This window comes from Ranitomeya variabilis, chromosome 5, assembly GCF_051348905.1.
Source record: "Ranitomeya variabilis isolate aRanVar5 chromosome 5, aRanVar5.hap1, whole genome shotgun sequence".
Taxonomy (NCBI): Eukaryota; Metazoa; Chordata; class Amphibia; order Anura; family Dendrobatidae; genus Ranitomeya; species Ranitomeya variabilis.
The window spans coordinates 444,435,049-444,449,696 of record NC_135236.1 but is presented as its reverse complement, the minus strand read 5'-3'; the positions used below and the strand labels follow the sequence as shown (position 1 = coordinate 444,449,696).

Sequence of the window (14,648 nt, the reverse complement as noted above, 5' to 3'; positions counted from 1 at the left end):
AGTAACCCGATGTTTACCCTGGTTACCAAAAAAAACAAACAGTACATACTCGCCTTTCGGTGTCCCTTGCCGTCTGCTTCCTGCTCTGACTGAGCCGCCGCACAGTGAGAGCAGAGCGCAGCGGTGACGTCACTGCTGTGCTGTGCTCTCATTGTACGGCGGCACTCAGTCAGAGCAGGAAGCAGACGCCGGGGGACCTGACGGACATCAGATGGTGAGTATGTACTGTTTGTTTTTTTTTACATTTACGCTGGTAACCAGGGTAAACATCGGGTTACTAAGTGCGGCCCTGCGCTTAGTAACCCGATGTTTACCCTGGTTACCAGTGAAGACATCGCTGGATCGGTGTCACACACACCGATTCAGCGATGTCAGCGGGACCTCAACGACCAAAAAAAGGTCCAGGCCATTCCGACACGACCAGCGATCTCACAGCAGGGGCCTGATCGCTGGTACGTGTCACACATAGCGAGATCGCTACTGAGGTCGCTGTTGCGTCACAAAACTAGTGACTCAGCAGCGATCTCGCTAGCGATCTCGCTATGTGAGACGGGGCCTTAAGTGTTCAGGAAGGATTACAGAGTCATTCGGAGATGGATTTGGAACATAAGTACATGGCCTTCGTGATGGGTAGGTGATTTATTTCATGAAACACATTGTTAGATCTGGTGACCGATCATCCTTAAAAAGGGTTGTCTGTTCTAAACCATTTACGTGACAGTCCCAGGGAATGTCATAAATGTTCAGCGCTGGAACCTGCATGCCTCAAGAACAAGGCTTTTTCGCACGCTGAAGGAATGGAAGTGGTGGAATCGCATGCACTGCTACCTCCACTTATTTGTGGAACTATATTAAAATACCTGAAATAACATTTAATAACTGAAGTAGACAAAGTAACCTGAAGGAAAACTGAGAAGCAACAGCAGAAAAGAAAAATGTCCACCTGACCCTACCCAAATTATAAAAACATCTCATTTTTTAAGAGTTTGAATACCTTTTCTTTTTCTGCTAAAGCTTTTTCTGTATCAATTTTAATGCCATCTTCGCCCTCAGAATCAGATTCGGCAGACATTGATTCATTTGTGTTTTCCTCTTTATCAAGATCCTGTAAGGCTTTGTCCTAAAATGATACGATATATAACTTACATGTTACACTGGAAAATCAATCAGACGTGTGATAAAATAAATACAGATATGTCTACTACAAAGACAACACGTAATAAGTTATTCAATTACCAAAATTACACACAAAAAAATACTTCTGTAGTGATTAACTTAAGACAACCAGTTTATTAAAATTAAGTTGACTCGAAAATCAGCTTCTCTACACCCTGTCAACCACACTGTAGAGATTAGACTGAAAGAATCCATTATGTCTTTCTGCTGAGACGTCTGGCTTATCAGCAAGAAAGTAGAGCAAAGTTGACATTTCCTTTTATGGACGCATTCCTTTCCTGTATTGTAACCTTTACCTACATACAAGAAGCCGTGCCTTATCTATTGTATAGACTGTTATTGTAAAAGGATGTGTAATATGAGCGCTTGTACGCATGTCTGTAAATGTATGTTTTTTTTCTATATAAAGGAGGGGTAAAGTCCAGTGAGTCAGAGACGGGCTCCTGGGCTTTCCCTGTATATGATCACACAACCTCTGTGCTGCGTGTCATTACTTGGATCTCTGCATCCTGGAAGCCAGGGACAGATAAGGACTCAACATTTCTTGGCCGCCCGAACAGGGACCCGAGACGAGAGTATTTGCTCGAGATTTACCTGCGGATACGGACAACGGAGATCTGGGATAATGGACGACAAATGAACTGAAAAACCTGGCCAGGTAAGAGACATTATTAGTTCTCTTTTATCTGCCCTGTATTATCCGAAAGATCTCTATGAGCCGTGTCACGCTGGGTTAGTCTAGTAGTGAGTAGATACCTATAAAACTCGGGTTACCATATTGTATAGACTTATGAGTCCTGTCCCTGGCAGTGTGTGAACAGTGTGAAGGTTGTGGTATGTTGTGAAAGAAGAGCAAAAGTGCATAGAAAAATAAGCCGAAATAGTTGGGGTATAAGCCTTATACATGGAAGTCAGCCTAACTGGGTCATGTGGTTGCGTTCTTCTTCTCCGCCCATGCTTGACTCTTATTAAGTGCTTAAACCTCCTTCATTTCTGGATAAGGTTTGATAGAATGAGCCCAGGACGCGGGTTTTCATGAGCCTGGGACAAGTATGCTAACTGACACAGAAAGTTTTGTGATCTGTATGGTGTTGCTGGGTCTGTTTGTGTGCATAATAGCACTTAAGTACGTCCTGCATATTAGAAGAAACGGAGCAGACGAGCCCTTCAATATTTTAGCTCCCTAGGAGAGAAGGCAACGAGACGCCACCAACAGAGGAAGTGGTTGTCCAAACGTCACCTAGGGTAGTCATAGCTAATATTGAAAAAGAAAAATGGGAAATAAACAGACAAAAACCGTCTTAGGACAAGTGGAAGCAGCAGATATCATACAGGAAAGATGTGGAAAGACAGTCAGAAGGCAGATTAGAAGGGTAAGAGAAAAATTGGGAATTTCAGAAGCACTAATGTTCAGTACAGAATGGGAAAGACTGAGTAAAGAACGAGGTGGAATTATCAAAGACAATGGGTGGGAAGAAATCATACACTGTATGATAGAGGTCTCAAAAACAGCTAAAGAGGAGAATTGGAAGTACGATCCAGACACTTCCAAATGGATCATGGGGAAGGGAAAAAGTTGTGACATAATCCCGCCACCTTACCTAGATCCAAAAGCCCAATCATTTGTACCATCTGGAAGAGCAGAAGGAGGAAAACAATTTCCAGCCTTGTATCCCAATCTTGGTGGGGTAGGAGGATGGGAATGTTCACACTGTGGACAACAAAATCCAGATTGGAGAAATGATTGCCTAGCCTGTGGTACACCTAGATATGGCGCTGTACTTGCCCCTGTTAGGGTAGTACCAAGACCCTTTAGGGAACCTGGTGCTGATGGGGTAATGAACACCAGATATCATCAGACCAGACAATACTTTCCTTGGTCCCCTGCTGAGGGTATGTCCCTCCTGCATAATGCGCCTGATCCCACTCAATATCCTATCCGATTTGCGCAGTATATACAACAAATCATGCAGACTCATGCTGGGGTCTGGGCGGACGGGGAAGAATTATGTAGAATGAAAATGTCCCCCGGACTTTTTCAGGAATTATTGACACACCTACAGCCCAATAGACCAGTGGCAGAAAGGGGTGCCTTACAGACAGAAGCATCAGGTACCCAGTTCACAGAGGCATTAATAATTTTCATGAGAGGAAAACAGAGGGAAAGGGGGTCTACAGGTGTGATTATGCAGAAATTTGGGCAAAGTATTGAAGAATATAGTCAAGAACTAGAAAATAGCTTTAGGGATGAAGGATTGGATTTGACTGATGCTTCAGTAAGGAGACTTTTTACAAAACAATTAATAGAGGGGCTAGATCCGAAAATCAGAGAAAAATTTAAATCCTCTACTCCAGATTGGAGAACAATTGAACAACCAAATATTGTGAAACAACGATGTTTAGGAATAGCCATGGATATGAGAGAGAATCGTAAGCCTGTTAGAATAGCACAAGCTAATACAGGAGGAAGAGTGAGACACGATTTTCCTTGCCACTACTGTAAAAAGCCAGGTCATTTCCAAAGAGAGTGCAGGAAGAAGTTGGCAGATATAAAGTCAGGCAAATTTGTTCCCAGAAATAACCCTCTCCAAACGGACAACCAGCAGAAATCTACCATCATAGATGGTTCCATACCAGATTCAGATTGACTCGATGTGTTACAAACTTCCCTACCAGCTAGAAGACCTATGATACAGGTGAATGTGGGGGGGAGAGAGATTCCATTTTTGATAGATACAGGTGCAACTTCCTCAATTTTGAATCAAGATTTTCTTCCGAATCCAGAAGATATTTCAGAACAAACAACTTTTGCTGAGGGTTATGATGGGGTAATTCGAACACTGCCATATACTGTGCCCCTAGAGGTCTCATTAGGACCTAAATGTTTTGCATCCAGATTTTTGTATGCCAGAGGTGCCCCAACATGTCTGTTAGGAACTGATGTACTAAAGAAATTAGAAGCTAACATCAAATTTAGGGACGATGGCACAGTTATGCTGACTATCCCTGATGATGCAGAATCATTAGAACAATATGTCAGAATTCAGGCTTTTGAGGATTATACTGAAGAAAAAGAGTACACCACAGATCTAGACCTCTCAATGATCCCAGAAACACTGTGGGCACAGGGTGACACTGATGTGGGATTATTGCATATTTCTCCTGTAAAATTATCTGTGCAACCAGGAGCTGTTCTCCCACAGCTCAGACAATACCCTGTGAGTGCCCAGCAGGAATTAGCGATTACAAAACAGATAGAGGGATATAGAGAGAAAGGAGTTCTGGTAGAGATACAATCACCTGCTAACACTCCTCTGTATCCAGTCAAGAAGAGAACTCTTGATAAGGGTTCTATGCCCAAATATCGTATGGTACATGATCTAAGAGAAATAAACAAAGTTCTAGATCCAATCACCCCAGTTGTACCCAATCCTCATACGTTACTATCACAGATACCAGCCAGTTCTCAAGTGTTTACTGTAATAGATCTTTCAAATGCATTTTTCTCGGTTCCTTTACACCAAGATAGTTGGCATTTGTTTGCATTTACATTTAAGGGCAAACAGTTGGCGTGGACACGCCTTCCACAGGGAATGATACACTCCCCTACTCTTTATTCAAATGCCCTACAAACAGTTCTTCAAAGGTTTGAACCCGAACCACAGGTAGTAATTTTACAGTATGTGGATGACATACTACTTTGCTGCCCAGATTTAGAAACTGCAGAAAGGTCCACTGTGAGTTTACTATGTTTTCTAGAAAAAGAAGGGTGTAAAGTGAATAGACAAAAGCTACAAGTTTGTCAGATCAAAGTGGTCTTTCTAGGTCATTGCATTTCTCAAGGTAAAAAGCATCTTACACCTCAAAGAACTGAAGCAATAAGACAGATGAATGAGCCTAGAAATCATAAACAGCTATGAGCATTTTTAGGAATAGTGTCTCATTGTAGACAATGGATTATGGATTATACATGCCAGTCAACTAATGCAACCACTGTATGACTGTGTAAAAAGTGAACCTTATTTGTTGACAAAAGAAGGTCAGATTTCGTTCCAACAATTAAAAGATGCCCTTGTTTCAGCTCCAGCGTTAGGGCTACCAGACTACACCAAACCATTTCAGCTTATGGCTGCAGAAGTTGATTCCCATGCTACAGGAGTTCTTACCCAGAAGCATGCAGGGAAACAAAGACCAATTGCATATCTTTCAGCAAGGTTAGATCCCGTAGCTAGAGCAGCGCCAACCTGTGTACGTGTGGTTGTTGCTGTCTCGCTATTGTTGGACAAAGCATCAGAAATTGTCCTAGAGTATCCACTCACAGTTCAAACTACACATGATGTTTATGGGATATTAAACCAGGTCCAACCAAAACACATTTCCATGGCCAGACATTTGCGGCTACAGTGTTCTTTGCTGCTTCCCTCTACTATCACATTTGCAAGGCTTCAGACTCTTAATTTAGCAACACTGCTACCTCTCGAGTCTGAAGGGGGGAATAAGGACACTGATCCACACGCAAATTTTTTCCCTACAGACACACATGATTGTACAGAGCTCATTTTACAAGAAACAGCAGGCTTACCCAATGTATCCGAAACACCACTTCAAAATCCAGATTTAGAGCTGTTTATAGATGGTAGTAGGTTTGCAGATGACACAGGTAATTTCCATACAGGGTATGCAGTTGTGTCAGAATCTGAAACTCTCAAAGCAGAACCTCTTCCACCGAAACAGTCTGCACAAGAAGCAGAACTAACAGCATTGATTGAAGCGCTAAAAATAGCTGAGAATCAGACAGCTAATATATACACTGATTCTAGGTATGCACATGGTATTGTGTTTGACTTTGGAGTAATCTGGAGAGCTAGAGGTTACATGACAGCGTCAGGCCAACCTGTAAAACATGCTTCTCTGATCAAACAGATCTTAGAGGCTGCACAAGAAACAAAAGAAGTAGCAGTAATTAAGGTAGCTGCACATGTGAGACTCGACACTAGGGAATCTAGGGGAAATGATAGGGCTGATAAAGCAGCCAAGGCAGCAGCGGTCAAACCCTTACAGCAAGTTCATACTGTAAACCCCACAGAAAATACTGAAGATAGACTGAGACAAGCACAGGAAGATGCAGGAGAAGAGGAGAGGGACAGGTGGAAAAAGGAAGGGGCAGAAGAACAAGCAGGAATTTGGAAGAAAGATGGACTAATATGTCTACCTAGAGCCTGGTACCCGATCGTAGTTGGTGGACTACACCACCCTACTCATGTGTCTGCAAATGCAATGACACTACTGGCAAAGCAAGTCTGGTTGGCTCCAGGTTTTGGCAACTACGCAAGAGACTATTGTGCTGCATGCGTTATATGCCTGGCACATAATCCCGGACAGACGACAAAGACCCCTATGAAGCACCACGTCCGACCTCTCTATCCGTTTCAGCGATTACAAATAGACTTTATCCAGCTGCCAAAAAGTAATGGGTATGAGTATGTGTTGGTGTGTGTGGACATGTTCTCAGGGTGGCCAGAGGCCTATCCAGTTCGGAAGGCTTCAGCTAAAAACACTGCTGTAAAGCTAGTTGCCGAACTGATACCCCGTTACGGTCTCCCTGAAGTGATCGAGTCAGATAGGGGTACTCATTTCACTGGAGAAATATTTCAAAATGTACTGAAAATGTTGGGTGTTGAAAGTCAGTTGCACACTCCATACCATCCTCAAAGTTCTGGTAAGGTGGAACGCATGAATGGAACTTTAAAATTAAAAATACAGAAAGCCATGGCTGAAACAGGAAAGCCTTGGACAGAATGCCTTCCACTGGCCCTTTACTCAATACGCAATACCCCAAGGGGTAAGACTAAACTGTCTCCATATGAAATTTTGTTTGGCAGGACTGCCAATTTAGGATGTTATTTTCCACAACAACTTGTGTTAAATATTGAGTCATTGACTTCTTATGTGCAAAATCTTCAGAAACAATTAACTAAGGTGCATGCACAAGTTTTTGCTTCCCTTCCAGATCCTGACAACACTGAAGGAAGTCACAAGTTGGAACCAGGTGATCAAGTCTATGTAAAAAGACACACCAGAAAGGCTCTTGAACCAAGATTTGACGGACCCTTCCAAGTCCTGTTGACAACACCTACATCAGTCAAGCTTGAAGGAAAGGCATCATGGATACATGCAAGCCACTGCAAAAAAGCAGTACAAAACTCATGATATTGATGTTAATAATGTTAACACAGATGTGGGATAAATTAGTTAGAGCCACGGATTATCTAGATGATCAGATTTGGGATATATTGGATATACTAAACACTAGTATAGCAGTACAGAATCAGCTTATAATAGTCATCAACCAACATACTCTGGTATTGGATTACCTAACTGCCTCACAAGGAGGTATGTGTCAAATCATCGGACCCACCTGCTGTCATTATATAGACCCGAATAGTACTATGAGTATGACATTTAAATTAAAGGACGTACAACGACTCAGAGATCAGTATGACAAAGATAATGACCAGAATAAGGATAACTGGTGGTCAGATACCTTTTCTTTTCTTAACCCAGCCAACTGGTTCAGAGGAATCGGTGGGTGGGTTGCTGGGATTATGCAGAGCATAATACATATAGTGATTCTAATTAATATTACTGTACTAATTTTTGTTTTTATATTTTAGTATACTGCTAAAGAAGAAAATAATTTGCAATAGAAGAATTAATACTAGATTTGATTCTCTTATTAATAATATAAGTGTGTGTATGTGTAATACCAAAAAACGGTAATTAGTCTTACCGGTAATAGTATTTCCAGGAATCCATCCTGACAGCACCATGGAGGTTGTCTTCTTATCCACAGTGGGACAGGAAACCACGAGCATAAAAGGACCCTCCCCTTACCAATCATCAGTGATTTTCAAAGTACCACATCTGGATGGATGCCAAAAAAGAATATTTTATTTAAACACAAACAAGATACAAATGTTTACGTCACATCAGATCTTAGTAAATTAGCATGGGAAGGGAAACTAGCAGTGCTGTCAGGATGGATTCCTGGAAATACTATTACCGGTAAGACTAATTACCGTTTTCCAGGTCATCCACCTGACAGCACCATGGAGAAGTACCAAAGCAGACTACTTCCTAGGGTGGGAATACTGCCTGGAGTACCCTCCTGCCAAAACTTAATTGTGTTGACATCACGTCTAGTTTGTAATGTTTGGAAAAAGTACTAAGGTTAGACCAGGAAGCGGCGTTACAAATTTGATCTGCTGAAGCCCCCCCTTTTTCTGCCCATGAGGCTGCCATTGACCTAGACGAATGTGCTCTGATATAACCCGGTGGATCCCTCCCCCGGGCTTTATAGGCCGAGATTATTGCGGATCTAATCCATCTCGCAATTGTGGATTTAGATGCCTTCTTACCCTTATTCGGGCCTCTAAATTGAACAAAAAGGTTATTATCTACCCTCCAGGGTGCTGTAATTTCTAGGTATTTAAGAACCGATTCTTTAACGTCCAGACTATGATAAAGAGACTCTTTTTGATTTCTGGGAGACTGAAAGAAAGAAGGGAGTATGACTTCCTGATTAATATTTGAATCGGAGACCACCTTCGGAAGGAAAGCTGGGTCCAGTCTCAGAACCAGCCTGTCATGAAAAATCTGTAAGTACGGATCTTGAATAGAGAGGGCCTGAAGCTCTCCCAGTCTCTTAGCGGAAGTAATGGCTACAAGGAAGGCCGTTTTTAGGGACAATTTACCTATGTCTGGGTTATCGTCCAAATTAAACTGAATTTTACATAATTCGTTAAGAACCAGATTTAAATCCCATGGTGGGATAGTCTTCCTTAATAGAGGTTTTAGTCTTGCAACTGCTCTGGAAAATCGACTTATCCATGGGTGAGCTGATAAAGTACAGTCGTAGAAAACACTAAGGGCCGCGATTTGTACCCGTAAGGTACTGGGTCTGAGACCTGCATTAAACCCTGCCTGGAGAAAATCAAGGATTTTGGGAACATTAGGCCGGTCAGTATCGACTGCAGTTTCTCCACAGTGGCTGCAGAATTTTTTCCAGATTTTTAAGTAGATAGAAGAGGTTACTGGCTTCCTGCTTGCTTTTAACGTAGAGATCACCTCGTCCGATAAACCCTTTGCTCTTAGGACTTGCCGCTCAGGATCCAGGCTGATAGACGGAGGGATTCCGGATTCTGGTGTAGAACGGGACCTTGAAAGAGGAGATCCCTTCTTTGTGGAAGAATAACTGGTTTCCCCTTTGACATCTTGTTCAGTAAGGTAAACCAACTCCTCTTCGGCCAGTACGGTACTACAAGAAGGACTTTGGCTCCATCTTCTGCGATCTTCCTGAGAGTTCTTGGGATTAGGGCAAGCGGTGGGAACGCGTACAACAGGCCTCTGTCCCATGATTGGGAGAAGGCATCGACTCCAGCTGGGTTTTCCTGAGGGTTTAGTGAATAGAAGATGCTGGTCTTTGCGTTCTGTCTGGTTGCAAAGAGGTCTATCTCCGGATACCCCCAATGACGACACAGGTCTCTGAAAACCACGTTGTTTAGCTCCCATTCCGTAGATAGCACCGTCCTCCTGCTCAGGAAGTCTGCTACTTGGTTGCTGGAACCTTCCAGGTGAACTGCGGAGATCGAGAGTACCGTCACTTCTGCCCACCTGAAGATTCGTTCCGCCAACTGCTGTAGAGCTCTGTGTCTCGGGCCACCCTGATGTCGAAGGAACGCCACTGCTGTCGTGTTGTCCGAGAGCACCTTCACGTGCCTGTTCTTCACCAAGGCTTGCGCTGAAGATAGGACCTTCCAGACTGCGAGCAGCTCTCTGAAGTTTGAGGACCGCATGCTGTTTTCTCGGGTCCACAGACCTTGGTAATACCTTCCCTGGATGTGGCCTCCCCAGCCTTGCTGACTTGCGTCCGTGGTAATTATTACTTCGGGAGTATGACTCCAGGGTACTCCCTGCTTGAGGTTTTTGGGATCTGTCCACCAACGCAACGAGGTTTTCACCTGGTTTGGCAACTGTATCACCTTGTCCAAGGACCCCTGTCTTCTGTCCCAGGATGAGAGAATCGCCTGTTGAAGCTGTCGGGAGTGAAACTGACACCAATTTACGCAAGGTATGCATGCCGTCATCATTCCTAGGATTTTCATAGCATCCCTGATGGAAACTCTGTTTTTCGCGAAGAGATGAATCTTGCTTATTATGCCTCGGAGTTTTTCCTCCGGCAAAAAGGACATCCTGACATCTGAGTCTAACATGACCCCGAGGAATTTTATCCTCCGTTTGGGTACTAGATCGGATTTTTTCCAGTTTATGATCCACCCCAAATTCTGCAGTGTGGAGATTACGAACTGACAGTCGGTCCTGAGTTGATTTACCGTGTCTGCTACCACTAGGAAGTCGTCCAGATACGGGATGACTAAGATATCTCGATTTCTTAGGTAGGCTACTACCTCTATCATAATCTTTGTAAAAACTCTTGGCGCTGAAGCTAGACCGAACGGCAGACAACGAAACTGGTAATGAAGGACTTTTCCTCCTTTTTCTACTGCAAACCTCAGATATTTTTGGTGGTTTAGATTTATGATAGTTCTTGACTCTCCCGAAGGTTTTATTATAGAGAATAGGCTTGAGTAAAATCCCTGTCCTATCTCTTGGGGAGGTACCGGGACAATCGCAGCTGTTTTTAGCAGATCCTGAATATCTACCCACATGGGCGATGTTGTGGTGAGATGGGGGCTGGAGATCAGGAATTTTTGTGGGGGAGGAGAAGAGAACTCGATTCTGTAGCCCTGAGCAACTAGTTGTAACACCCATGGGCTTGTAGTGATCTTTTGCCAGCCTCCTGAAAATCTGGTTAAACGCCCCCCCACTCTGGTGGCGTCATTTTCTATGGTAGCTCGGTGTTGAACCTGAAAAGGTGGATTCCTTATTCTTGGTTCTGGATTCTCCGCCCTTTGGGTAACTCCACCTGCCTTGTTTCCCTTTCCCCCTATAATCACTTTTTTGATTATAACGTGGTCTCCGAAAGGGCTGAAATTTTTTACGTTTGTCCTCTGGGAACCCCTTTTTATCATCTGACGCTTTCTCTAAGATGTCATCTAGTACCGGACCGAATACTCTTCCCCCTGAAAATGGTATGGCGCAGAGCTTATTTTTGGAATGAACGTCCCCGGACCAGTTCTTGAGCCAGATGGCTCTTCTGGCCGCGTTTGATAGGGATTGATTCCTAGCCGTAAACCTTACTGTTTCCGCCGACGCATCTGCTAAGAAATCTGTACCCATTTTAAGGAGGGGAAGGGATTTTAATATTGTTTCTCTAGGGGTTTTAGAGGAAAGCTGGTCCGCTAGGTCGTCCACCCATAGGTGCATAGACCGTGCTACTGAAGTTGCTGCTATGTTCGCACGCATTACAGCTGCTGAGCTCTCCCAGGCTCGTTTTAGGAGACTGTCTGCCTTCCTATCCATAGCCTCCTTTAAATTAGATGAGTCCTCAAAGGGTATTGCAGTTCTTTTGGAGACTCTGGCTAAGGGAACGTCTATTTTAGGGACATCCTCCCAGTCTTTGACCTCCGCTGGATCAAAAGGGAGGCGTAGCTTAAAGTCTTTAGGAATGATTAGGCGTTTTTCCGCCTCCTCCCATTCCTCCAGAATCATTCCACGAATATGAGCGTTGACGGGGAAGACTTTTGAGGTCTGGGCTCGTAATCCGCCAAACATTTCATCTTGGATTGAACAAGAGGCTGGCGGCTCTTCAATTTGCATGGTGTGCCTTACTGCGCCCAGGAGCTCGTCGGTGTCCGCAGAGGAAAATAAGTATTTTTTCCCCCTGTGGAAAAACAGCAGACATAAGTGTCAATCCCGCCGGACACCGGCCGTGCACAGTGCGGAGCCCCCTCACCTGCCGGGAGGGTCTTTAAACTCCTCGTTCTCCAGCTCTGAATCGGACAAGGCCCCTTCAGATGAAGAGTCCGAATCCCTCATTCTCTTCTTATCTGGCTGTGAGGGTTGAGGGGTCATTAAGCCCGAGACTGATGCCTGTACCTCCTCCCTGATCATAGTCCGCATGTTAGACATGAGAGAGGCCTGCTCTTCGCCCAGTATGCGGTTAGTGCAGGGCTCACACAGGGGTTTCTGCCATGTGTCCTTTAGTTTAGCGGAGCATAACGGGCACTTCTTACATCTCCCTTTCTTAGCTGCGGCGGTGGAGGCTACCTATAATAATAGAAGTGGCCCTGTTTTAGAAGGAGGTAGAAACACCCGGGAGGTAGGCATTTAACAGTTGCCCTCTGCAAGGGGACTTACGTGAGCCTGGCTATCACCCTCTATCCTGGCGGAATCCTCCATCTCGGATATTGCAGGATAGAGGTCTAACTACGGCTTTTACCTTATATGCTTGTCCTCCTGGCGTTGGAGCGTTCGCGCTCGCCGGCATGCCCCGGAAGTGCTGCATCTTCCCCATAGAGAGATGGGGACGCCGCCCCCGCCCCCTGTCGACCGCGACCCGGAAGTGCTATGCCGGGCTCAGCGTGCGGCGTTCCAGGGAGACAGAGCTGCGGTGAGCGTCCAGGCTGTCTGCTCTGTTCCAAAGGCAGACCCGGAAACGCTCGGCGGCGTGCTCGGTCGAGAGCCTCTCCAGGAGGAAACGACCGGCAATCCCAGGAGCAGCGCTGCACCGGGTGAGCTGAGGGACCCTGTGTCGGGTTTCGGCTTACGGGGACTTGTAGTGGGAAGGGTAATAAGGGCCGAGACCCCCCGATCCACACTCCCCCAAACGGAGCTGCCGGAATCCTCGTAGTTCCTATCCAAAGTGGGACAGGAAAAACACTGATGATTGGTAAGGGGAGGGTCCTTTTATGCTCGTGGTTTCCTGTCCCACTGTGGATAAGAAGACAACCTCCATGGTGCTGTCAGGTGGATGACCTGGAAATAAAGGCTTTGTCTTTGGCCCTATGGTAATAAATAAAAGGAATATGTCAAAGGGGGGAATTGTAGAGATTAGACTGAAAGAATCCATTATGTCTTTCTGCTGAGACGTCTGGCTTATCAGCAAGAAAGTAGAGCAAAGTTGACATTTCCTTTTATGGACGCATTCCTTTCCTGTATTGTAACCTTTACCTACATACAAGAAGCCGTGCCTTATCTCTTGTATAGACTGTTATTGTAAAAGGATGTGTAATATGAGCGCTTGTACGCATGTCTGTAAATGTATGTTTTTTTTCTATATAAAGGAGGGGTAAAGTCCAGTGAGTCAGAGACGGGCTCCTGGGCTTTCCCTGTATATGATCACACAACCTCTGTGCTGCGTGTCATTACTTGGATCTCTGCATCCTGGAAGCCAGGGACAGATAAGGACTCAACAACACTTAAAGGGAATCTGACAGAAGTATTTGTTATTTAGTTTTACAACAGCATGATTTAGGGACAGACACCCTGATTCCAGTGATGTGTCACTTAGTTGACGGGGTGCAGCTGTGATGTAATGAATATTCTCCACTTCAGATCTAGCAGTGCTCTAAATACTGAGCCCTAACTGACACACACACACCACTGATTGGCAACTTTCTATGTACATAGTATATTGACAGAAAGCTGCTAATCAGTGATGTTGGCAAGGTGGGACCAGGAGGCAGGAGAAACCTACTCCTCTAGTGAGCATGTCCTTCTTATAAAACACCGACTTTATTGAAAACAACCAACCACAGAACAGTGAGAACACTGGAATCAGGGTCTCTGCCCCTACACCGTGTTGCTTTCAGCTTACATAGCAAAAACAGACAGATCACAGATCAGAAGGTCCACAAGAGAGAACGACTTGTGTTAGCACTAGAGATTAGCGAACATGCTCGGAAAATGTTATCCGAGCATGTTAGGGTGCTAACCGAGTGTCTCACAGCTGTTCGACAGCCACAACACATGTGGGGAACTCCTGCTTGTTATGAAATCCCTACATGTGTTGTGGCTGATGAACAGCCGCAAGGACTTGAACATATTATTTGAGCTAGCACCTTATCTGAGCATCTTCGCTCAGCACATCTTTACTGCTGCCTATGAAGGGGAAAGGCTGACGGTTCATTTTCTTGTACATACAGAGAGGTCGCTTTGACATGACCACCTAAAATACCATAAATACGTTGTCTTTTAGGTGGGCACCCTTCTCAAAGAAGATGGCCAATATGAATAATGTATGGTGGAATATAGAAACTTTAGTCTGGATAGACGGATCTATGAAAAGAGGTGGTCTTTTGGAGTTGTATTATTACAAATTACAATTACCACATCCAGCTTGTCCCAGTAGTCATAGTCATGCAATTTTCCTTTCGGGTTTTGATTCTTTTCATTTTCCTTAGTTTCAGTAGATACTTTACTTCTGTTTTTTTTCTTTTTTCTATAGTCTTTGTTTCTAATTGGTGGTAGAGTCTATAAGAAAATGTATGAAAATATTAATATAGGGCACA

At 44.4% G+C, this 14,648-nt stretch overlaps 2 protein-coding genes across 3 annotated transcripts in view; both read right to left on the bottom strand.

The window, feature by feature from the left end:
- The window catches only part of RPAP3 (RNA polymerase II associated protein 3), a 136,048-nt gene that overhangs the window by 118,105 nt on the left and 3,295 nt on the right, over nt 1–14,648 (bottom strand). For both annotated transcript variants that reach the window (XM_077265383.1, XM_077265384.1), the window contains 2 exons: nt 14,467–14,610; nt 995–1,120 (listed from right to left, as the gene is read on the bottom strand). In XM_077265383.1, the coding sequence (XP_077121498.1) occupies nt 995–1,120; nt 14,467–14,610 (270 nt within the window). The remainder of the gene's footprint in view (nt 1–994; nt 1,121–14,466; nt 14,611–14,648) is intronic.
- LOC143773724 (lamina-associated polypeptide 2, isoforms alpha/zeta-like) lies at nt 10,800–13,123 on the bottom strand. Its single transcript, XM_077261088.1, has 2 exons — nt 12,092–13,123; nt 10,800–12,019 (listed from the first exon to the last, which is right to left on the bottom strand). Exons 1-2 carry the CDS (start codon nt 12,265–12,267, stop codon nt 11,074–11,076), a joined length of 1,122 nt encoding a protein of 373 aa, XP_077117203.1. The 5' UTR covers nt 12,268–13,123; the 3' UTR covers nt 10,800–11,073.

Bases quoted from the DNA above. Each gene is read 5' to 3' on its own strand.
- LOC143773724 (XM_077261088.1), bottom strand. From the start codon at position 12,267: ATGTCTAACATGCGGACTATGATCAGGGAGGAGGTACAGGCATCAGTC. The intron at 12,020-12,091 runs GTGAGGGGGCTC...GTTTTTCCACAG, and splicing joins TTTAAAGACCCTCCCGGCAG to GGGGAAAAAATACTTATTTT.